At 49.1% G+C, this 26,986-nt stretch overlaps 1 protein-coding gene across 1 annotated transcript in view; it reads left to right on the plus strand.

Annotated features, from left to right (window-relative positions):
• Nucleotides 1-2,390: 2,390 nt before the first annotated feature.
• The window catches only part of LOC123271416, a 39,401-nt gene continuing 14,805 nt past the window's right edge, over nt 2,391-26,986 (plus strand). The window contains exon 1 of the mRNA XM_044737733.1: nt 2,391-2,838. Within this exon, the coding sequence (XP_044593668.1) occupies nt 2,728-2,838 (111 nt within the window). The 5' untranslated portion in view covers nt 2,391-2,727. The remainder of the gene's footprint in view (nt 2,839-26,986) is intronic.

The raw sequence follows: 26,986 nt of genomic DNA on the forward strand, positions 1-26,986 counted from the left end.
AGAATAAATTTTATCCTAAATAAAATAATACTAGTTACGCTCAATTTTGAAACGAAGAGTGCAAAAGAGAATCACCTATAACACGATGCAGTGGCAAGTAAGCCGAATGATGTCACTGCTTCGGAATTTCCTTCGCTGGCCGAGTGCTCGACGCTCAGTACTCTTTTTCTTTCTAACTCAACTTTTTTTTCCTAATAATGATTATCTAATCCCCAGTTTTCACAATACGCTGCAGATGGATTAATTAACTAAATCTCGAACGCCCTGGCCCCACACGTTGGTCGCCATGTAACAAAAATTACGCTCCAGCTGACAGTGGAGTGGTCAGTGGACACGTAATTTTGTCCAGGTCGCCCAATATTCAAAAAAACTAAATAAACGATAAACGACTTGGGAGGTAACTCTTCGCCTCCCAAGCAACCCTCAACTTTTCCTCAGGCTGGGTTAGTGCACGATTTTGGACGCCAGTTGTTCTTTTAACTAGGGAAACAACAAACCCTTTGATTTTCAGGGCCGATCTGCAGGTATTCAGGGGAAGATAAATAAAATAAGATAAATAAAACTAGTATTAGGAAAGAAAGGAGGAAGTAATCTACGTAAATTAAATTATTAACGAATCAGCAAATATTAATAATAAAACAAATAAACTATTTATTCAAAAGACCTGAAATTACTTAAAACTAAGTCCAGAGCAAATTCCTTAGCCGGATGAACTAGATAACAATAATAATAATCTTGCCGCGTACAAATATTAATTATTTATCTAAATTCTGAGTAGACCGTTTATTTACGATGATGTTGATTACAAAATATAAATTATATCTAATAATATTGAACAGAGATAGACCCGAAATCCCCAGTCGGGTTATCTCGACAAAAGATAATAAAAAATTAAATACTGGCTGACTCTAATAACGCCTTTTAATAACAAATTATTCGTCAGGAGACAACACGGTGTGCGGATACTAACATGGCTCAACTTTTGAGTACTCACCAAACAAAGGAAACTCGAACGAAGGTGCCAGATTCACACTCCTTACACTCTGTGGACTACCGCGTGTCTCCCGATTTTTATTTTACCAAAAAACTCCGAGACCTCGAGGTCCGATCACGAGGGCCTCTCAAGTCGTTTACCAAAATTACTGATCCCTGTGCTCGCAATCGATACTTTAGGGGATTATCCGTGCAAGCAAGGGCTACGACTTATTACCAATAATCAATATACAATGAAATAATAAAATTATAAATATTTCAATACAATTTTCTGAAATAAATGTCAAAATTAATACTTAAGAACTAATAATAATAATACGTAAATTTTTAAATATAAATAGTGATAAATGATATACAGTATATAAATTAATAATATTAATACAAAAATAGTAAAATCATGAAACACATCGAGTGTGGATCTGTTGCCAACACTAGGCGCAGGGAGAGACGCACACAGGAATAAAATTCGTGTGACACATTGAATCCATGACTCTGAGGACTCTGAGGAAAGTCCGTTGCAATAAAGACAATGGCAATCATCATTTTTATATTTTAAATGTTTTTTTTTTTTTTTTTAATTTTTTTTTTTTTTTTTTTTTTTTTTTTTTTTTTTTTTTTTTTTTTTATTTAATTCAAGTCTTTTCTTTTTGCTTCATGTTGATTTTATTTTTCTGTGAGTTCTCGGTGATACTCAAGACTCGTAAAAATCGTGGTTTTCCCTCGACGCCGTTTTCTTGGAGAAGAATCTCTAGATTTTGATGGTTATAGCTTTAGTAAAAAAAAAATTTTTTTTATATGATTTTTTGGGTAGGGGGCCGTCGTGCCCCAGAAAAAAAAATTTTTTTTTCGATTTTTTGCGAAATTTCGACTGATTCGTTCGAAATAGATGGAAAATAAATAAATTTGATGGTTAAAAGCCACAAAGAGAAAAAATCGGCTTAAGAGGGCCGTCGTGCCCCAGGCTCCCCTATTAAGAAACTGAATATAATTATACGCTTCAACTTTGTTCGGTAATTGCAGGACTAACAACGCACAAGATTTCACAATCATTTGTTTATCTATTCCAGGATTATAGACGATGCTCTTCATGCATTGTTAACCTCCTGAAGTCGCGCAAGTCTAGGAGTTCTTTCACGGAGCTTTGCAGGACATACCCTTCGATGTTAAGAAAAAAACGAGCAACAAAACAGCGTTAAAACAACCTCTAATTAATCAATTAAAGCTCAAATATTTCTCAAATTGCCCCAATATTGATAATTATGTTACGTTTTTACTGCTTGGACATGCAAGCTTCGAATTTAGCATCCAAATATTTCCGTAACAGTAGTGTGTGCTATATCTAGATGTAAAATACACTGTCAAGAAACGGCCTAGATATCACATGCCACTTTTATAGGTGGTAGAACGAGTATGACGTGCAATCATCAAACAATTCAATCAACTAATGGCTCATAACTTAACGCGTAAAGCAACAAAATGTCCCGGGAAATATAGATTTTCTTCGATTCGCAACAACAAATGTTGTCATGGATACTTTGTATGTTATACTGTAATTTTATGAGCTTCCTGGGTCACTAAGCACTTTACTCTTGAAGAGAGCAGACGTTGAAATCCTCTGAGCAAAATTGCGCAACTCGTAAAATATTTGAGTTCGAGTATTACATTCGGTTAGGTATTACATTAGTAATAAAGACTCATTCAATAAAAAGCGATTTTATCGTGTCGAAATTAATTATGAGGCAAAAAATTTTTTTTTGTTGTTTGATTGTTACAAGTGTGGGAGGAAATAGAATGGACATTCACGATACGAAAGGAGATTCTACAGAACGTGTTAAAAGCGATGCGGTAAGTCTTAATATTTATATGATTCTTGTAAAAAAATTCTATTTAACTTTCCGTTAAGATATTTTGAAATTTTTATAAAATTCGAAGATAATTAATATTAATTTTATTCTTAAGAATAAAATTTGTATAAAAATTAGAAAAATCCAAGATACATGACTCATTCTGCTCATTTGACCGTAAAAAATATAAAAAATGTAAAATGTAAAAAAAACTCTTTCCAAATCACCGTTAAAAAAAAAATTTTCTTTATAGAGCAATTGTAAATGTGAATTTTGTTGAAAAATTAATAAACGGAGTAACTTTAAGTACGATTACTTCTTAAATAAAAATTTAAAAAAATTGGTTGTCTTTAAAGTCGGTTTACGGACGATAGTTTTACGTGGTAACGTCATAAAAAAACATTAATGAAAAATTGCGTACTTTCATGAATTGAATTGAATTATTATCACTGAATTATCATTATTTTGTATTTAAAAATAAGAAAATTTAGAATATTTAAAAATTATTTTAACAAAAAAAAAGACTTATTGATACATTGTTAATCAAAAATTGATACAATAATTTAATAATTGATATGATTATTATTATTTATAATTAATATTAATTATTTTATTAATTTATCGTTGATAATTATTATTAATTTATTTATTTATAATTGATATTATTTATTAACAACTAGACGACCCGGTGAATTTCGTATCATACATATATTTGTGAAAAGTATAGTCAAAACTTAATACAAAATTTTTATTTACATTAAATGCAACATAGTTATACACTTAATTAATTTAAAGCTTTCTGATGGACTACATTTTTTATCTTTTTTGCGGTGCGTAAATATATAAAGATGGTGGTTTTCCGACTCACGAACACGCGACGTATAATTTCCCATGCACGAAACACGGAAACTCCGATTTGATTTCGCAAATTTTCAACGACTGGCCTGGCGATTTATTGATGGTCGTCAGTTCGGCTTGAGCGTGACATAACTCGTCCCACATTTAGTTAACTTCGACAACCTAAGTCAGGTCGTCTTATCCTTGATATTTTGAAACAATAACAATAAAAAAGTTCATGCACACTGACAAACTGATGATAGATTTTATTAATCGGCTTGAAATTAATTTATTTCTTTTAACAACTAACTGACACTTTTTTTTATTTCTGAAAACAAAACAGACCAAAAAGATCGGACCTCACTTCACAGCTAGGAACGGACCCAAAGAGATCGGACCTCATTACTCAGCTCAGAACATTGTATATTGGAAAACTAAATTGTCGTTTTTAATATTTTCTGTTGTTTATTATTTATGTTTTTCACCGTTTAAACCTTCCCTGAACTTCCAGAATTTCCTGTTTCTCTTGAGATTTTGTCAAATTTTATATCTGTAGGAACTGATATTTGAAGAATATGAATTTTTTGACAATTAATACCCCCGTACTCTTATGTGAGGGAGGAATTTTACAAGATCCTATTCGAGATGATTTCTACATTATAAATAAAAGATTCTTACAAAACTTCGAGTCCATAGGAACTATTGTTTGGAAATGATAGTTTTTCATTGCTGACGTCCCCGCAATCCCTTTTGGGGTTAGAACTTGATAAAATCCATTCTTAGCTGAACTTAAAATTATACACGAAGATTCCTACCAAATTTAGAGTCTGTAAAAAGTTACAGTTTGGAGATAGAAATTTAACATTCTAACACCCACTCCCGCAATTCTTATTAGGAAGACTCCAACTAAATTTGCCGTCTGTAGGATCTATAGTTTGAAAGTTAAAGGTTTTCATTGTTAATATCTGCCCCCGCAACCTCCTGTGGAGTGAGCTATCGTGAAATTCGTCCATAGATTATTTCTATATCTCTTACAGAAGATTCTTACCAAATTTGGGGTCCATAGGATCCATAGTTTAAAAACGGGAATTATTCATTGTTAACGCCCCCGCAATCCTCTTTGGGGGAGGATTTTTTAAAAATTTTTTTACATACAACCCTTCTCCTGAAAATTCTGAAGACAACAAAAAAAAAATTAGGAAAACGGTTCGCCCTGAAGGCCATCCCTGCAACTTCTCGCCAACTTTATACCTAAACGCTTGAAATTGCACTTATGACATTTTTGAGCTCTTGGAGCTCATAAATACAATTTGTGTGTTATTTTGAGCTCTCCGAGCTCAAAAAATAGCTTTTGTATGCTTTTGAGCTCTTCGAGCTCGAAAATTTGATAGGAGTTTGATAAAACACTATTTTTTGAATTTTCAAATTGCAATAACTTTTGAATGAATGAACCGATTTTCACGCGATTTACGGCATTCAACGCAGTTCTTTGAGTTATTTGAAAAATATATAAGCAAAGACTGGTCAGACTAAAAATGGTTGGTGGCATTTGACGCAGTTTTTTGAGGTTCATAAAGAATTTTCAAGTTTAAATTGGAAGAACGAAAAATTTTGGAGTAATTCCGAAAAAACACTTTTTTCGGTTTTCTTTCGTTCACGCTATCTCTCAAACGAATCAACCGATTTTGACCGAATTAGTGGTGATCGACGTAGTTTTTCAAGCTCAAGAGCGGATTAGTTTTTGGAGTTGATCGATGAAGCTGTTTAAAAGTTATTCCAAAAAAACCACTTAAAAAAAAATTTTTTTTCCGATTTTTTTTGAGATTTCTCAAAACCTATCGGTCCGAATCGATTTAAATTCATAGGAAATCTAAGTTTGGGGGAACTCTTTAGAATGCCATTTGGTAGATTCCGATCGGTTCAATCGTTCAAAAGTTATAAGCGATTCACTTACTTACTTACTTACTTACTTACTTACTTACTTACTTACTTACTTACTTACTTACTTACTTACTTACTTACTTACTTACTTACTCTCACTTCACTTCACTTACTCCACCTCACTTCACTTCACCTCACCTTACCTCACTTCCCTACTCACCTCACTCCTCACCCCACCCTCACTTCACTCACTCACCCCACCCCCACCTCACTCCACCCACCCCACCTCCACCCACCTCACCCCACCCCTTCACCCCACCTCACCTCACCTCACCTTCACTCCACCTCACCCCACTCACCTCACCTCCACCTCCACTCCACCCCACCACTCACTCCCACCTCACTCCCCACCTTCCACCTCACCTCACCTCACTCTCACTCACCCCACTCACCTCACTCCCACCTCACTCACTCACCTCACCTCACTCACCCCACCTCACTCCACTCTCCACCACTCACTCACTCACCTCACCCCCACTTCACCTTCACCCCACCCCACCCCACTCCACCCCACCTCACCTCACTCACCCCACTCACCTCACTCACTCACCTCACCTCCACCCCACCCCACTCACCCACCCACCTCACTCACCTCACCCCACCTCACCCCACTCCACCCCACTCCACCCCACTCACTCACTCCCACCTCACCCCACCTCACCTCACCCACCACCCACCCCACCTCACCCCACCCCACCTCCACCCCACTCCACCCCACTCCCACCTCACCCACCTCCACCTCACTCCCACTCCACCTCACTCCCACCTCACCCCACCCACCTCACCCCACTCACTCCACTCACTCACCCACCTCACTCACCCCACTCCCACCACCTCACTCACTACCCACCTCCACCACCCACTCACTCACCTCACCTCACTCACCTCACTCACCACCCCACCTCACTCACCCCACCCCACTCACCCACCTCACCACTCACCCCACCCCACTCACCACCCCACCCACCTCCACCTCACCTCACCCCACTCCCCCACCTCACCACCACTCACCTCACTCACCCACCACCCCACCCCACTCACTCCACCTCACCCCCACCTCACCCACCACTCACCACCCCACCTCACCTCACTCACTCCACCTCACTCACCCACCTCACCCACTCCACTCACCTCCACCACCTCACCTCACCTCACCCCACTCCACCACCCACCCCCACCCCACCTCACTCACCCCACCCCATCTCACCTCACCCCACCTCACCACTCACCTCACTCACTCACCCCACCCCACCACCCCACCTCACCTCACCCACTCTCACTCCACCTCACTCCACCTGACCAATCTCACCCCACCCCACCCACTCACCTCCCCACTCCACCTCACTCACCCCACCCCACTCCACCCACCTCCACTCACCCACTCCACCTCACCTCACCTGACCACTCAACTCCACCCCACCTCACCTCACCTCACCTCACCTCACCACTCACTCCACCTCACCCACCACCACCTCCACTCTCACTCACCCCACCCCACTCCACTCACTCCACCACCTCACCTCCACCCCACTCACTCACTCACCTCACCCCACTCACCACCCACCTCACCCACCTCCACCCACCTCACCCCACCCCACTCCACCTCACTCACTCACCTCACCTCACCTCACTCCACCTCACCCCACCTCACTCCACCTCACCTCACCTCACTCCACTCACCTCACCTCACCCCACCCACCTCACCTTCACCTCCCACCCCACTCCACTCACTCACCCCACCTCACCTCACCTCACCCCACTCACCTCCACCTCACTCCCACCTCACCTCACCTCACTCCTCACCTCACCTCACCTCACCCACCTCCACTTCACCTCCACCTCCACCTCACTCACCTCACTCACCTCACCTCACTACTCACCCCACCTCACTCACCCCACCTCACTCCCACCTCACCTTCACTCACCCTCACCTCACCCCTCACCTCACCCCACCCCACTCACCTCACCCCTCCACTCACTCCACCTCACTCACCTCACTCACCTCACTCACCTCACCTCACTCACTCCACCTCACCACCACCTCACTCACTCACTCCACCCCACCCACTCCCACCTCACCCACTCACCCCACCTCACCCACCTCACCTCCACCTCACCCACCCACTCCCACCTCACTCACCTCACCCCACTCCCACTCCACTCACCTCACTCACCTCACCTCCACCTCACTCCACCTCACTCCACCTCCACTCACCTCACTCACCCCACCCACCTCACTCACCCCACTCCCACTCACTTCACTCACCCCACCTCACCCACCTCACCCCACATCACCCACCTCACCTCACCTCACCCACCCACTCACTCCACCTCACCTCACCCCACTCACCACCCCACCTCACTCCCCACTTCCACTCCACCTCACCACCCACCCACCTCCACTCACTCACCTCCACTCCACTCACTCACCCCACCTCACCTCCACCTCCACCACCCCACCCCACCCCACCTCCACCTCACCTCACCTCACCTCACCCCACCTCACCCCACTCACCCCACCTCACCTCCACTCACTCACCTCACCACCCCACCTCCACCCCACCTCACCTACCCCACCTCCACTTCACCTCACTCCACCACTCACCTCACTCCACCTCACTCACCCACCTCCACCTCCACTCACCCCACCTCCACTCCACTCACCCCACTCACTCCACTCACCCCACCCCACCTCACTCACCACCTCACCTCCCACCCCACCCACCTCACCTCACTCACCCACCTCACCCCACTCCACCTCACCCCACTCCACCTCCACTCCACTCCCACTCACTCACCCCACCTCACCTCCACTCACCTCACCCACCTCACTCACCTCACCCACCTCACCTCCACCTCACCCACCTCACTCACTCACTCACCCCACCTCACCCCACCTCACCACTCACTCACCCCACCCCACCTCACCCCACCTCACTCACCACCTCACCACCACTCACTCACCTCACCTCACTCACTCACCTCACCACTCACCCCACTCACCTCACTCCACTCACCTCCACCCCACTCCACCTCACCTCACCTCACTCACCTCACTCACCTCACCTCACCCCACTCCACCTCACCCTCCACTCACTCACCACTCACCTCCACCTCCACTCCACCTCACTTCACCTCACTCCACCTCACTCACTCACCTCACCCCCACCTCACTCACTCACCTCACTCACTCACTCACCTCACCTCCACCTCCCACTCCACCCCACCTTACCCCACCTCACCCCACCTCCACCTCACCCCACCTCACCTCACTCACCACTCACTCCCACTCCCACCCCACCTCACTCACCTCACTCACCCCACCCCACTCACCTCACTCACCCCACCTCACCTCACCTCACCTCACTCACCTCACCTCCACCTCCACTCACTCCACCTCACCTCACCCCACCTCACCTCACCTCACCCACCTCACCCCACCTCACCTCACTCACCTCCACTCCACCTCACTCACCCCACCTCACTCACCCCACTCCACCCCACCTTCACTCCACCCCACCTCACCCCACTCCACTCACTCACTCACCTCACTCCCACCCCACCTCACTCCACCTCACTCACCTGACCCCACCTCACTCCACCTCACTCCCACCTCACCTCCCACTCACTCACTCACCCCACTCCACCTCACCTCACTCACCTCACCTCACCTCACCCACCCCACCTCACCCCACCTCACCTCACCCACCTCACTCACCTCCACTACCACCCCACCTCACTCACCCCACTCACCTCACTCACCCCACCTTCCACCTCCCCACCTCACTCCCACCTCACTCACTCACCTCACTCACTCACTCACTCACTCACCTTACCCCACCCCCACTCCACTCACCTCACCCCACCCCACCTCACCCCACCTCACTCACCCCACCCCACCTCACCCCACTCACTCCCACCCCACCCCACTCACCCCACCTCACTCACCCACTCCACCCCACCTCCCACCTCACCCACCTCACCTCACTCCACCTCACCCCACCTCACTCACCTCACCTCACTCCCACCTCCACCCACCTCACCCCACCTCACCCCACCTCACCTCACCTCCACCCCACTCCCACCTCCCACCTCACCTCACCCCACTCACTCCACTCACCTCACTCACCTCACTCCTCACCCCACCCCACTTCACCTCCACCTCCACTCACCTCACCTCCACCCACTCCACCTCACCTACCACTCACCTCACCTCACTCCCACCTCACCTCACTTCACTCACTCACCTCACTCCCACTCACTCACCCCACCTCACTCCACCACTCCCACTCACCCACTCCACCCCACCCCACTCACCCACCCCACCTCACCTCACTCACCCCACTCCACCTCACACCACCCACTCACCTCACCTCCACCCCACCTCACTCCCACCCCACCTCCACCTCACCTCACTCCACCCCACTCACTCACCCATCCACCACTCACCCCACTCACTCACCCCACTCACCTCACCCCACCTCACTCCACCCCACTTCACTCCCACCCCACTCCCACCCACTCACTCCACCTCACCCACCCCACCTCACCCACCACCCCCACTCCACCTCACCTCACCTCCACCTCACCCCACCTCACTCACCCCACCCCACTCACCTCACCCCACTCCACTCACCACCCCACTCTCACCCCACTCACCACCTCACCTCACCTCACCCACCTCCCACCCCACTCACCTCACCTCACCTCACCTCACCCCACCTCACTCCACCTCACTCCCACCTCACCCCACCTCACTCACTCACCTCACTCACCTCACTCCACCTCACCTCACTCCACCTCACCTCACTCCACCCCACCTCACCTCCACTCACCTCACTCACCTCACTCACTCACTCACCCCACCCCACTCCACTCACCTCACCCCCACCTCACTCACTCCCACCCACCTCACCCCACTCACTCTCACTCCCACTCACTCACCACCCCACCTCCACTCACTCACTCACTCACTCACTCACTCACTCCACCTCACTCACCTCACCTCACTCACCTCCACCTCACTCCACCTCACCCACTCCCACTCCACTCACCCCTCCACCTCACCTCACTCACCCCACTCCCACCTCCACTCACCTCCACTCACCTCCACCTCACTCCACCTCACTCCCACTCACCCACCTCACCTCACTCCACCTCACTCCACCTCACTCACTCACTCCCACCTCACCTCCACCCCACCCCACTCCACCCCACTCCACTCACCTCACCTCACTCCCACCTCACTACCACCTCACCACCTCACTCACCCCACCTCACTCACCTCACCCCACTCCCACCCCACCTCACTCACTCACTCCCATCACCTCACCTCACCCCACTCACCTCACCTCACTCCCACCTCACCTCACCCCACCTCCACCTCCACTCCCACCCACTCACTCACCTCCACCTCACCTCCACCCCACCCCACTCACTCACCTCACCTCACCTCACCTCACCCCACTCACCTCCACTCACTCACTCCACCCCACTCACCCACCTCACCCCACCTCACCCCACCTCACCTCACCTCACTCACTCACCTCACTCCACCTCACCCCACTCACCTCACCCCACCCCACCCCACTCACCCCACTCACCTCACTCCACCTCACCCACCTCCACCTCACCTCACTCACCTCACCTCCACCCCACTCCACTCACCCCACCCACTCACTCACCTCACTCCCCACCTCACTCCACACCACTCCACCTCACCACCCACTCACCCACCCACTCACTCACCTCACTCCACTTCACTCACCTACCCCACCACTCCCACTCCACTTTCACCCCACTCACTCACTCACTCACCTCACCACCCCACTCACTCACCCCCACCTCCACTCACCCCACTCACCACCACCACCTCACTCACCTCCACTCCACCACCTCACCACCTCACTCCACCCCACCTCACTCTCACCACCCACCCACTCACCTCACCCACTCACCACCCCACTCCACCTCACCCCACCCACCCACCTCACCCCACTCCACTCACCCCACCTCCACCTCACTCCACTCACCCCACCTCCACTCCCACCTCACTCACCACCTCACCCACCTCACCTCACCCCACCTCACTCCACCCCACTCACCTCCACTCCCACCTCCACTCCACTCACCTCACTCCCACTCACTCACCTCCACTCCACCTCACTCACCTCACCTCACCCCACCTCACTCACCCACCCCACCACCACCCCACCCCACCCCACCTCACTCACTCACCACCACCACCCCACCCACCTCACTCACCCCACTCACCCCACTCCACCTCCACCCACTCACCTCACCCACCTCACTCCACCTCACCTCACTCACTCACCCCACCTCACTCACCTCACTCACCTCACTCACTCCACCTCACCTCCACTCACTCCACTCACCCACCTCACCCACCTCCACCCACTCACCTCACTCCACTCACCCACCCCACCTCACCTCCACCCCACTCCACTCACCTCACCTCACTCCACTCACCTCACTCACTCACCACTCACCACTCACTCACCACTCACCACTCACTCACCACTCACCTCCCACCTCACTCACCTCACCCCACTCCCACCTCACCTCACCCCACCACTCACCTCACCACCACCCCACCCACCTCACCCACTCACCTCACCCCACCTCACTCACTCACTCACTCACCTCACCCCACTCACTCACTCACTCCACTCACTCACTCACCCCACTCACTCACCACTCACTCACTCACCCCACCTCACCTCACTCCACCTCACCTCACCTCACCCCACCTCACTCACCTCACTCACCACCTCACTCCACCTCACCCCCACCCACCCCACCCCACCCCACTCACCCTCACTCACCCCACCTCCACCCCACCCACCCACCCACCCACCCCACCTCACTCACTCACCCCACCTCACCCCACCTCACCCCACTCACTCCACCCCACTCACCCACCTCACCTCCACCTCACCCCACTCCACTCACCCCACTCCACCTCCACCTCCACTTCACCTCACCTCACTCCACTCCACTTCACCTCACCACTCACCCCACCTCACCTCACTCCCACTCACCTCCACTCACTCCACCCACCCACTCACTCACCTCACTCCACCCCACCTCACCTCCACTCACCCCACTTCACTCACCCCACTCACCTCACCTCACTCCACCTCACCTCCACTCACCTCACTCACTCACTCCACCCCACCTCACCTCACTCACCTCACTCACTCACCTACCCCACCTCACTCCACTCACTCACTCACTCCACTCACTTCACCTCACCTCACTCCCCACTCCACCTCACCACCACCTCACTCACTCACTCACTCACCTCACCTCACTCACTCACCTCACTCACTCACCTCACTCCACCTCACTCCACTCACTCACCTCACTCCACCTCCACCTCACTCACCACTCCACTCACTCCCACTCACTCACTCACTCACTCACCACACTCACCCCACTTACTTACTTACTTACTTACTTACACACACACACACACACACACACACACTCGGGGCAGAAGAGATACTGCTACCGGGCGCGTCTCCCCGAGCGGATGGGAGAACGCTCGCTGTCCTTGGATGACAATCTCTTAGTTGATGAGGTACAGCGGGTAGGAGCCAAGCAAAATAACCAAACAAAATACGCTCCCGTGGACAAAACTCCCCTTTAATGGGTTGGTCGCACTAACTGACCTAACAAGACGATAGTTCCCTGCTGTGACCCACTGGGAGTGACCGGAACCTCGTGTCGTAGTTTCCGACGCTGCAGGCCACGGCTGATGTGAGCTTGCTCTGCCGAGGTGTAAGTTGCAGCAGTGGATCAGGAGCCAGCCACTTCGGGCCTTGATCAGGAAGTACGCAGTGAGTGTTAGAGATCGGAATCTTCACCGCTCCGAGCGAGTCTAGTCCGTCCGTGTATTCCGGGGCTGGCTAAGTGTCGGCTAGGCCTCAGGGAACTGGGGTAGGAGTACTATCTCCGAGGGTACACCCGTTCCTAGTTATGACAACCCGCTCCACTCCGTACGATGCGCTGGTGAATTTAAAAGTATGAGTAAAATTCAGGAAAACAACAATAGTGAAAACGGGCCTCATGCCCAACAAGCAGCGATTGAAGCAAGCGCTGAAATGAAGCGGTCGCAAGCGTTTGAACGCCTTGAAAAGCTGACCAGTGAGCTAAATGACTTCATCCAATCTAAGGTCAATATCCACAAGGAGATTAAGACCAAGACGACCAGCGTAGCCAATGCCCTCCAGAGATTCAAGAAACTTGATGAAGAATGGTGTTTAACAGTACGACGCACTTCTCGCACTACACCGGAGAGAAGCATTCAAGCAACTATCGTGAATGAAGAAGCAATGGACACTGGAGCCGAAGGTGACGGTGAATCAGTCGCGGAAGACAGAATCAGAACTAGCAGCAAGTCAACTAAGAGAAAAGATCGATCTTCTCCCGACCCAACGATCTGCCAATTTGTGAAGAAAAAGGACCTGAAACCAAGCCCTCCGAAAAACACGGCAGTGCAGAACGCCGGAAAAAAAGAGGTGACTGAATGGCAGAAGGTCCAATCCAAGAAGGAGAAGAAGGAGCAAGCGAGAGAGCGGTTACCAAAACAACCGGTGAACAAATCTCGGCCGGAGCCTAAGCGGGAAAAACCGCGAAAATTCACCAAACCAGATGCCTTAATTATTCGACCCGTTGAGAAGGCTAAATATGCCGAGATACTGCGTCGGATTAAAAAAGATGTCCCACCAGATCAGACCCGTGACGTCGTTGACAAGGTTCAAAAGACGAATGATGGGAATATGCTCATTACGCTTTCCAGAAAGACCGCAGACAAAGGACAAGCTTTGCTGAAGACCATCAAGAGCATCCTTAAAGAAGAAGCGCAAGTCATCTGTAAAGGCCCAGAGGAACAGCTTGAAATCCGGGACATTGACGACGAAACAACTAAAGACGATGTCCGGAAGGCCTTACAAGAGGCAGCTGGAAATGACTATGAAATACCTGAAGATGTCATTAAAATTCGTCCGGCCTACAGAGGTACTCAAACTGCTTCGGTACGATTGCCAGCAGCAATAGTGCAGAAGATACTTGGAAAGACAGGCAAAATAAGGATTGGCTGGGTAAATTGCCGTGTCAGAGCAATTAAGACACCATTACGATGCTATAAGTGCTGGCACTTTGGGCACACGACTGCCCAATGTAAAAGCGAAGTCGACCGATCTGGGCTTTGCATCAAATGTGGGCAAACAGGTCATCAAGCTGCACAATGCCAAAATAAAGTGAAATGTGCGTTATGTGCGGAAAAACCTGGCTCTCAGGACACTGCTCACCGGTCTGGTTCTGGCCGATGTCCAGTCTTGCAAGAAGCACTCCAGAAGCTGACAAATAAACGAACATGAGGATACTGCAGCTTAACATCAATCACTGCGAAGCTGCGCATGACCTGCTTATGCAGACAGTACGGGAATTAAAGCTCGACGTTGTGCTTTTATCGGAGCCATATAAACATTTAGCTGGACAACCTTGGGAGACGGATATCACCACGAAAGCTGTGATCTGGGCTTGTGGTAAGCTCCCTTTCCAGAGTGTAGCTACCAATGGCAGCGCTGGCTTTGTAGCAGCATCAGTAGATGGCATCCGTTTTTACAGCTGCTACGCACCACCTAGCCTCTCAATTGCTGAGTTTACTGACTTCTTGGATCGACTGACCGAGGACGCGAAGCAACATCATCCAGTGGCGATAGCCGGGGACTTTAACGCCTGGGCAGTGGACTGGGGCAGTAAGCAGACTAATGCACGAGGAAGAGAGCTGCTAGAAGCTCTTTCTACACTAGACGTAGTCTTGCTCAACAGTGGTGACACGCCGACCTACACCAAAGGTGACGCAAGCTCGATTGTAGACGTCACTTTTGTCAGTACCAGCCTTGCTAAAGGTAACACTAACTGGAAGGTACTGGACATCTACACTGCCAGTGACCATCATGCGATACTCTGGGAAACGTCAAACGACCAGAACCTCCGGAGGCCTATCAAGCAATTTAACACCGTCGGTTGGAAGGTGAAATCTCTTGACCCAGAAGTATTGCTAACAGCCCTCGATAGTGATCCGATAGAGACTGGATGTGCAGAAGAACATACTAAGGCTCTGATGATGCGAGTAACACAAGCTTGTGATGCCAGTATGCCTCGCAAACGTGTTATGAATTCAAGACCTGCGGTACACTGGTGGAATGATCATATCAGCAACCTCCGTAAAGAGTGTCATCGAAAGAGAAGAATATCACAGCGTGGCTATCAACGACCTTACTCTGCAGTGCTGATCGCAGAGTACAAAAAAGCTCGTCGTGAACTTAATAAGGCCATAAAAGAGAGCAAAAGAAGATGCTGGAAAGAGCTCATATACGAGGTCGACAAAGACGTGTGGGGTCGGCCGTATAAGGTGGTCATGACGCACCTGAAGAAACAACAAATGCCGTCACCTACGTGTCCCCAACTCCTTCAGAAAATCGTCACTGTGCTGTTTCCACAGCAACACAGTCTCAATTATCAGTCAACGCAAGATGAACTGGACGACATTCCACCTGTCACTGAAGAAGAATTGTTGGAGGCCTGTAATCGGGTAGGAAATAATAAAGCGCCGGGATTGGACGGAATCCCTAATATAGCCTTGAAAACCATCATAAAGGCAGCACCAACATTATTTCTAGACGCTTACAACGCATGCCTCAAGGAGGGGACTTTTCCTCGTAAGTGGAAACAGCAACGGTTAGTACTTTTACCTAAAGGAAAGAAACCGCCAGAAGAACCGTCATCTTACCGACCACTCTGCATGCTAGATACGGCGGGTAAGATATTTGAGCGTATCATCCATCAGCGAATAGATGCAGTAGTCGACCCACTCTTGGCAGACAACCAGTATGGATTCCGGAAAGGACGATCAACCCTGGACGCGATCAACCTGGTTGTTAATACGGCCAAAGAGGCAATCGCAGGAACTAGATGGAAGGGTGGAACGAAGAAGTACTGCCTGGTGGCTGCCTTGGACATCAAAAATGCTTTCAATTCCGCTAATTGGGACTGCATCATGCAAGCTCTCGACGAGAAGAACGTGCCAACATATCTTCGCAGACTAGTGATTAGCTATTTTACAGATAGAGTGCTGAAATACGATACAAAGAATGGTCCAAAAGAGTATGATATAACCGGTGGTGTGCCACAGGGCTCTGTTCTTGGTCCACTTCTGTGGAATATCATGTATGACGGGCTCCTGAGACTGAAGCTTCCAAGATGTGTCAAACTGGTAGCGTATGCGGATGATGTTGCCGCAGTGATCGTCGCCAAACACCTCGACGAGATTCAACATCTGTTTGACATCACTTTTGAGAAGATCAACCAGTAGATGGATACAGTGAACCTACAACTGGCCAAGCAGAAGACCGAAGCAGTGCTTATTACCAGCCGAAAAGAAGTTGAAACAATTAAGATTAATGTCGGTGACCGAGAAATCACATCACAACCATTTATCCGTTATCTGGGAGTGATGCTGGATGCACGACTCAACTTCAAACAGCAGGTGGAACATGTCAGTGCCAAAGCGTCAGTAGTGAGGGCTAGTCTCGCACGGCTGATGCCTAACATCGGAGGCCCAATGCAGAGCAGGAGGCTACTATTGTCATCAGTAGTCACATCAGTGCTCACTTACGGAATATCCATTTGGGCTGATGCACTGGAAACCCAAGAATCATGGAGAAAAGCTGGACCAATATACCGACTGAGTGCCCTACGAGTAGCTAGTGCCTTCCGCACTATATCAGAAGAAGCAGTGTGCGTCATTGCTGGAACCCTACCTCTTAGAGTTCTAGCAGAGGAAAGACGGGCCCTTTACCAACGAAAAAGGTCAACTGCACTGAGCCCGGAAGAACTTAGAATTGAAGAACGGCAGAAGAGCATAGGCCGATGGCAACTACAATGGGATGCTGCAGAGAAGGGTAGGTGGACGCACCGTCTCATACCTCGGGTCGACATTTGGCTTAACCGGAATCACGGTGAGGTCAATTACTATCTTACGCAGATGTTGTCGGGACATGGGTGTTTTCGAGAGTATCTACACCGCTTTAAGCACGATGACTCTTCGGAGTGCCCGTCCTGCCCAGGAGCTGCTGAAGACGCGGAGCACGTCTTCTTTGTATGTCCTCGTTTCGATCCACAGCGTGAAGAACTGGAGAGGATCCTGAATCAGAGAATGCAACCAGATTCACTAGTAGAAGCAATGTTGTCATCAGAAGCTGCCTGGAACGCTACCAACACGTTTGCAACAGAAGTCCTTAAAGACTTGCGTTCCACCGAAAGAAAAAGAGCAAATAGCAGAAGATAGAAGGAAGATAGTTAACACTTTAGCCACCAGAAGGAAGAGCAGTAGCTAGATCCTCCCTTCACGAAGTAATTCCTGACGGCGGTTTCCATGAGGGATTAGAGGAAAGAAGGAAAAGGGGTTTAGGGTTTAGTGGGTAGGGGCGTTAGTGTCGAGTTAGTATGACGCTGCGTCGAGTCGCCACATATCCAGGCCAAACAGCTATGCCTAGAATCCGTAAAAAGGATTGCCCCTACAAAAACACACACACACACACACACACACACACACACACACACGAGGGCTCAGAAGATATTAGAAGGAAGCGGTAAAATCCGAATTGGCTGGGTCAACTGCCGAATTAGAGCCAAGAGGAAACCTACGCAATGCTACAAATGCTGGCATTTCGGGCACCACGGATCCCAGTGCAGAAGCAAGACAGATCGATCCAATCTATGCATCAGATGCGGCCAAGAAGGACACAAGATTGCGGACTGTAAAAACCCAGCGAAGTGTGTATTATGCGCGGAAAATAAGAGCGCAGAGAACGCTGCCCATCACGCCGGCACAGACAGGTGCCCGGTATACAAAGAGGCACTCCAAAGAATGACAAGCAAGCAAACATTAGGATATTACAGCTTAACCTCAATCACTGTGAGGCCGCGCATGACCTGCTCGTGCAGACCGTGCGTGAATTAGAGCTTGATTTAGTAATAATAGCAGAGCCATACAGACACCTGAATAACCAACCTTGGGAAACTGACAGCACCACCAAGGCTGTCATCTGGTCCTGTGGCAAACTTCCCTTCCAGAGCATAGTGAGCAATGATAGCATCGGCTTTGTAGCAGCGTCTATTAACGACATCCGTCTTTATAGTTGCTATGCACCACCTAGCCTTTCCATTGCCGACTTTACTGATTTCCTGGATCGACTAACCGAAGACGCAAAGCAATACTACCCAGTAGCTATAGCAGGGGACTTCAATTCCTGGGCGGTAGACTGGGGCAGCAAGCAGACTAATGCGCGAGGCAAGGCACTACGTGAAGCAATGGCCTCACTGGACGTGGTCCTTCTCAACATCGGTGAGACACCAACATATACCAAGGGAGAGGCTAGTTCGATAATAGACCTCACATTCGTCAGCAGCAGCTTATTGAAAGGAAACTATTCTTGGGAAGTCTTAAACACCTACACCGCCAGCGACCACAGTGCAATACTTTGGGAAATATCAGCTGGCCGGAGCCCTCAAAGAGCAACTAGACAAAGTAATGCAGCTGGACGGAAAGTGAAAGACTTTGACTCGGAAGCTTTGGTAGTAGCCTTAGACAGTGACTCGACCATCATCACAGGAAATGCTGTAGAGAAGACGAAGGACTTAATGACGAGAATTGCCCAGGCGTGCGACACCTGCATGCCCCGTAAGCGTGGCATCAATAAAAGACCATCGGTGCACTGGTGGAATGATCAGATTAACGCCCTTCGCACAGCCTGTCACAAAAAGAGAAGATTATCACAGCGTGGCCACCGACGACCTAACTCTGCGGAGCTGGTCGCAGAATACAAAAAGGCCCGTCGAGAACTGAACAAGGCCATCAAAGATAGCAAAAGACGCTGTTGGAAGGAACTCGTCGATGAGGTAGAAAAGGACCCATGGGGCAGACCGTATAGGGTGGTCATGACCCACCTGAAGCGCCAGCCAATGCCATCACCTACGTGTCCACAGCTCCTGGAAAGAATAGTTTCTACGCTGTTTCCTCGACAAAGTAAGTTCGGCTATTCTTCATTGCCAGTAAATCAAGAAGATATTCCACCTGTCACAGAAGAGGAACTGATGGAGGCGTGCAACCGAGTAGGGAATAATAAGGCGCCGGGATTGGATGGAATCCCGAATATCGCATTAAAAACAGCTATTAAAGCAGCGCCAAATCTATTCTTAGATACCTACGATTCGTGCCTCAAAGAAGGGATTTTTCCTAGAAGATGGAAACAGCAAAGACTTGTACTTCTCCCTAAAGGGAAGAAGCCACCGGACGAGCCATCATCCTACCGACCACTCTGCATGCTGGATACAGCGGGTAAGATATTAGAGCGTATAATGCACCAACGAATAGAAGCAGTCGTCGATCCACTCCTAGCAGAAGGCCAGTATGGTTTCCGGAAAGGACGATCAACGCTGGATGCGATCAACCTGGTGGTCGATACAGCTAAGGAGGCAATCGCTGGAAAGAGATGGGAACGTGGCAGAAAGAAGTATTGTTTAGTGGCTGCCTTGGACATCAAAAATGCCTTCAATTCCGCTAACTGGGACTGCATCATGCGAGCTCTCGAAGATAAAGAAGTGCCAGGATACCTGCGCAGAATGGTAGCAAACTACTTTACAGACAGAGTCCTCAAATATGACACTAAAAACGGTCCAAGGGAGTACGAAATAACCGGAGGAGTGCCACAGGGCTCGGTTTTGGGTCCTTTGCTGTGGAACATCATGTATGATGGTCTCCTGAGAGTTGCATTACCATCAGAAGTGAAACTTGTTGCATATGCCGATGATGTAGCGGTAGTGATTGTCGCGAAACACTTGGAAGAGATCAATCTGGCTTTCGATATCACATTTAGCCGGATTAATCTATGGATGGAGATGATGAAGTTGGAGTTAGCCAAGCACAAAACTGAAGCTGTGCTCATCACCAGCAGAAAGATCGTAGAAAACATCAAGCTGAATGTCGGCGAGCAGGAGATCGCATCGCAACCATTTATCCGATATCTGGGAGTGACGCTGGATGCCCGACTGAACTTTAAACAACAGGTCGAACACGTAAGTGCTAAAGCATCAGCGGTGGTAACTAGCCTATCAAGACTGATGCCGAATGTTGGAGGCCCGAAGCAGAGCAGGAGACTATTGCTGTCGTCAGTAGTCACATCAGTGCTCACATATGGAATATCCGTTTGGGCAGACGCGCTGGAGACCCAAGAATCATGGAGGAAAGCCGGACCGGTCTACCGATTAAGTGCACTGAGAGTTGCAAGCGCCTTCCGCACAATATCCGAGGAGGCAGTGTGCGTCATTTCTGGAACTCTGCCTCTTAGAGTCCTAGCTGAGGAAAGACGGAACCTATACCACCGAAAGAGGTCATCTACACTGAGCGCTGAAGAACTGAGAACTGAAGAGCGACAACATAGTATAGCAAGATGGCAACAACTATGGGATGCTGCGGAGAAGGGAAGATGGACTCATCGACTTATACCAAGGATTGACGTTTGGCTTAACCGGAATCACGGCGAGGCCAACTACTATCTGACCCAGATGTTGTCAGGACACGGCTGTTTCCGGGAGTACCTTTATCGCTTTAAGCACGATAATTCCCTAGAGTGTCCGTCTTGCCCAAGAGTTGCTGAAAATGCGGAGCACGTTTTCTTTGAGTGCCCTCGTTTTAATCCACAGCGTGATGAGTTAGAGAAGATCCTGAACAAGAAAATCACACCAGAGTCAATAGTAGAAGAAATGCTGTCATCCGAAGCTGCCTGGAACGCCACAAGCACGTTTACCACCGAAGTGCTTACAGAGCTGCGTTCCATTGAAAGAAAAAGGGCAAATGACAGAAACTAGAAGGAAGGAAAAATAACACCTTAGCCACCAGAAGGAATAGCAGTAGCTAGATCCTCCCCTCACGAAGTAATGCCTGACGGCGGTTTCCATGAGGGATTAGAGGAAAGAAGAAAAGGGGTTTAGGGTTTAGTGGGTAGGGGCGTTAGCGTCGAGTTTTAGTATGACGCTGCGTCGAGTCGCCACATATCCAGGCCGAACAGCTATGCCTGGAATCCGTAAAAAGGATTCCTCCCCCCCCCCCCTAAGATAAAAAAAACACACACACACACACACACACACACACACACACACTCGGGGCAGAAGAGATACTGCTACCGGGCGCGTCTCCCCGAGCGGATGGGAGAACGCTCGCTGTCCTTGGATGACACTTAATCTCTTAGTTGATGAGGTACAGCGGGTAGGAGCCAAGCAAAATAACCAAACAAAATAAGCTCCCGTGGACAAAACTCCCCTTTAATGGGTTGGTCACACTAACTGACCTAGCAAGACGATTGGTTCCTGCTGTAACTCACTGGGAGTGTCCGGAACCTGTATCGTAGTTTCCGACGATGCAGGCCACGGCTGATGTGAGCTTGCTCTGCCGAGGTGAAAGTTGCAGCAGTGGATCAGGAGCCAGCCACTTCGGGCCTTGATCAGGAAGTACGCAGTGAGTGTTAGAGATCGGAATCTTCACCGCTCCGAGCGAGTCTAGTCCGTCCGTGTATTCCGGGACTGGCTAAGTGTCGGCTAGGCCTCAGGGAACTGGGGTAGGAGTACTATCTCCGAGGGTACACCCGTTCCTAGTTATGACAACCCGCTCCACTCCGTACGATGCGCTGGTAAATCAAAAAAGTATGAGTAACCCACAGGAAACAAACAAAAGTGGAAACGGGCTACATGCCCAACAAGCAGTGATTGACGCAAGCGCTGAAATAAAGCGATCGAAAGCGCTCAAACGCCTTGAAAAGCTGATCAGTGAGCTGAATGATTTCGTCCAACCAAAGGTCAACATTCACAAAGAGATAAAATCCAAGATGACTGGTGTAACTAACGCCCTTCAAAGGTTTGAGAAGCTGGATGAGGAGTGGCGCTCATCATTGCAGCGCATTTCTCATGCTACACCGGAGAAAGCCTGTCAGGCTGTCGTCGTGACTGACGAAGCAATGGACACCGGAGCTGAAGGTGATGGTGAATCAGTCGCTGAAGACAAGGGTGAAACTGACACAAGGCCTGGAAAGAGAAAGGACCGAAACTCGCCAGAGCCAACCGATAAAGTCACAAAGAAGAAGGACTTGAAAAAAAGCCCTCCCCAACGACTGGCAGGGCAGGTCGACGAACCTAAGAAGACGACTGACTGGGAAAAAGTACAGTCTAAGAAGGAGAAGAGAAGGCTAGCTAGAGAGCAACTCCCAAAGCAACCGCCGAAAGAGCCCCGGCCGGAACCTAAGCGGAAGAAACCGCGAAAATGGACCAGGCCTGACGCTCTGATCATCCGTCCGGTCGAGAAGGAGAAGTACGCCGAAATATTGCGTCGTATAAAGCAGGCCGTCCCTGACGAACAGGTCCGCACAACCGTGGAAAAGATCCACAAAACCAAAACTGGGGACATGCTGATTACGCTCTCAAAGAAGAGTATCGACAAAGGCCAAGCCTTGCAAAAGACCATCATGGATATTCTTCAAAAAGAGGCCGAAGTAATCTGCAAAGGACCGCAGGAGACCATCGAGATCCGAGACATTGATGATGACACGACGAAGGAGCACATTCAGACTGCCCTGAAAACGGAAACCGGAGAAACTTGCGAAATACCACTAGAGGCTATCAAGATCCGTAAGGCCTACAGAGGTACGCAAACGGCTACAGTGACACTACCAGCAGCTGGAGCACAACAGCTACTGGAAGGAAGCGGCAAAATAAGGATTGGCTGGGTCAATTGCCGAATAAGAGCAACTAGAAGACCAGTCCAATGCTTTAAATGCTGGCACTTCGGACATGTTGGGTCCCAATGTAAAAGCCAAGTAGACCGGTCTAAACTCTGCATCAGATGTGGACAAGAAGGGCACCGTATCTCTGACTGTAAAAATCCTGCCAAGTGTGCAATATGTGCTGAGCAGCAAGGCAGCAAAGGACGTGGCTCACCATGCCGGCACCCACAGGTGCCCGGTATTTCAGGAGGCGCTCCAGAAGTTGACGAACAAACAACCATGAGGATACTACAGCTCAATCTCAACCATTGTGAGGCAGCGCATGACCTGCTCATGCAATCCGTGCGAGAATTAGAGCTTGACTTGGTACTAATAGCAGAGCCATATAAACACCTGAGTACCCAACCCTGGGAATCTGATAGCACATCCAAAGCTGTCATCTGGTCATGTGGCAAGCTCCCTTTCCAAAATGCAGTCGACAACAGCAATGCCGGCTTTGTAGCAGTATCAGTAGAGGGCATCCGCTTCTATAGCTGCTACGCACCACCTAGCCTCTCCATTGTTGACTTCACTGATTTCTTGGATCGACTAACTGAAGATGCGAAGCAATACCATCCAGTAGCGATAGCCGGAGACTTCAACTCCTGGGCAGTTGACTGGGGCAGCAAACATACCAACGCACGAGGGAAAGCACTACTAGAGGCCTTTACTACACTAGATGTAGTTTCGCTCAACAGTGGTGATACGCCGACCTACACCAAAGGTGACGCAAGCTCAATTGTAGACCTCACTTTTGTCAGTAATAGCCTTGCTAGAGGTGACTACAACTGGAAAGTGTTGGACATCTACACTTCCAGCGACCATCATGCGATATTCTGGGAAATATCAAACGACCAGAACCTCAAGAGACCAATCAAGCAGTCTAACATCGTTGGTTGGAAGGTGAAATCTTTTGACCCAGAAGCATTGCTAATAGCCCTCGATGGTGATCCGATCAACACTGGATGTGCAGAACAACATACTAAGGACCTGATGAGGAGAGTAACACATGCTTGTGATGCCAGTATGCCTCGTAAACGTGGCATAAATTCGAGACCTTCGGTGCATTGGTGGAACGACCACATCAGCGTCCTCCGTAAAGAGTGTCATAGAAAGAGAAGAATCTCCCAGCGCGGCTATCAACGGCTCAACTCAGTGGAGCTGATCGCAGAGTACAAAAAGGCGCGTCGTGAACTGAATAAAGCCATCAAAGAGAGCAAAAGAAGATGCTGGAAAGAGCTTATATACGAGGTGGATAAAGACGTGTGGGGTAGGCCTTATAAGGTGGTTATGACCCACCTGAAAAAACAACAAATGCCATCACCTACGTGTCCTCAACTTCTTCAGAAAATCGTCACTGCACTGTTCCCACAGCAACGCAACTTCGATTACCAGTTGGCGCCAGGCGAACTGGACGACATTCCACCTGTCACTGAAGAAGAACTGCTGGAGGCCTGTAACCGTGTAGGGAATAATAAAGCGCCGGGATTGGACGGAATCCCTAATATAGCCTTGAAAACCATCATAAAGGCAGCTCCAACATTATTCCTCGACGCTTATAATGCATGCCTCAAGGAGGGGACTTTTCCTCGTAAGTGGAAACAGCAACGATTGGTACTGTTACCTAAAGGGAAGAAACCACCAGAAGAACCGTCATCTTACCGACCACTTTGCATGCTAGATACGGCGGGTAAGATATTTGAGCGCATAATTCACCAGAGAATTGAAGCAGTAGTCGACCCACTCCTGGCAGACAATCAGTATGGATTCCGGAAAGGACGATCAACCCTGGACGCAATCAAACAGGTTGTTGATACGGCCAAGGAAGCAATCGCAGGAACCAGATGGAAAGGTGGAACGAAGAAGTATTGCCTGGTGGCGACACTAGACATCAGAAACGCCTTCAACTCCGCCAATTGGAAATGCATCATGCAGGCCCTCCAAGAGAAGAATGTACCAGAATACCTGCTTAAGATCGTAGCAAGCTACTTTGAAAACAGGGTCCTGAAGTATGACACGAAGAACGGTCCGAGGGAGTATGATATTACTGGAGGGGTACCACAAGGTTCAGTTCTAGGCCCGCTCCTGTGGAACATTATGTATGACGGTCTATTAAGACTAACTCTGCCAAGAAACGTCAAACTCGTAGCATATGCAGATGACGTAGCCGTAGTGATCGTTGCCAAACACCTTGACGAGATAAATCATATGTTCGATCTCACTTTTGAGCACGTTAACCGGTGGATGGACGCAGTGAACCTGCAACTGGCGCAACACAAGACTGAGGCAGTACTTATTACCAGCAGAAAAGTGGTAGAGACCATTAAGCTGAAAGTCGGCGAACAAGAAATCACATCACAACCTTATATCCGATATTTGGGAGTGATGCTTGATGCCCGACTCAACTTCAAGCAGCAAGTGGAACATGTCAGTGCCAAAGCGTCAGTAGTGAGGGCTAGTCTCGCACGACTGATGCCGAACGTCGGAGGCCCAAAACAGAGCAGGAGGCTATTATTGTCATCAGTAGTCACATCGGTGCTCACTTACGGAATATCCATTTGGGCCGACGCATTAAAGACGCAAGAATCATGGAGAAAGGCTGGACCAGTATATCGACTGAGTGCCCTACGAGTAGCTAGCGCCTTCCGCACAATATCAGAGGAAGCAGTGTGTGTTATTTCCGGTACTCTGCCTCTCAGAGTCCTAGCTGAGGAAAGACGGAACCTATATCAACGAAAAAGGTCAACCACACTGAGCCCTGAAGAACTTAGAAGGGAAGAACGGCAACACAGCATCGCAAGATGGCAACAAGACTGGAATGCTTCAGAGAAAGGTCGGTGGACGTACCGTCTCATACCTCGGATTGATGTGTGGTTCAGGTGAGTCACGGTGAAATCAACTATTATTTAACGCAGATGTTATCAGGACACGGATGTTACCGGAAGTATCTTCACCGCTTTAAGCACGATGATACCCCAGAGTGCCCGTCCTGTCCAGGGGTCAATGAAGATGCGGAGCATGTTTTCTTTGTGTGTCCACGTTTCAACCAACAGCGCGATGAGTTGGGGAAGATTCTGAAAAAGAGAACCCAACCAGAGTCAATAGTAGAAGCAATGTTGTCGTCAGAAGCTGCCTGGAACGCCACAAGCACTTTTGCTACAAAAGTGCTTACCGAGTTGCGATCCACTGAGAGGAAAAGAGCGAAAGACAGAATCTAGAAAGAAGAAATAACATCTTAGCCACCAGAAGGAAGAGCGGCAGCTAATTCCTCCCCCCGCGAAGAAATGCCTTACGGCGGTACCATGGGGGATCAGAGGATAGAAGAAAAAGGGGTGTAGGGTTTAGTGGGTAGGGGCGTCAGCGTCGAGTTTTAGTATGACGCTGCGTCAAGTCGCCACATATCCAGGCCAAATAGCTATGCCTAGAATCCGTAAAAAGGATTCCCCCCCCCTAAAAAAAAAAAAAAAC

The sequence above is a fragment of the Cotesia glomerata genome, linkage group LG9, assembly GCF_020080835.1.
Source record: "Cotesia glomerata isolate CgM1 linkage group LG9, MPM_Cglom_v2.3, whole genome shotgun sequence".
NCBI lineage: Eukaryota > Metazoa > Arthropoda > Insecta > Hymenoptera > Braconidae > Cotesia > Cotesia glomerata.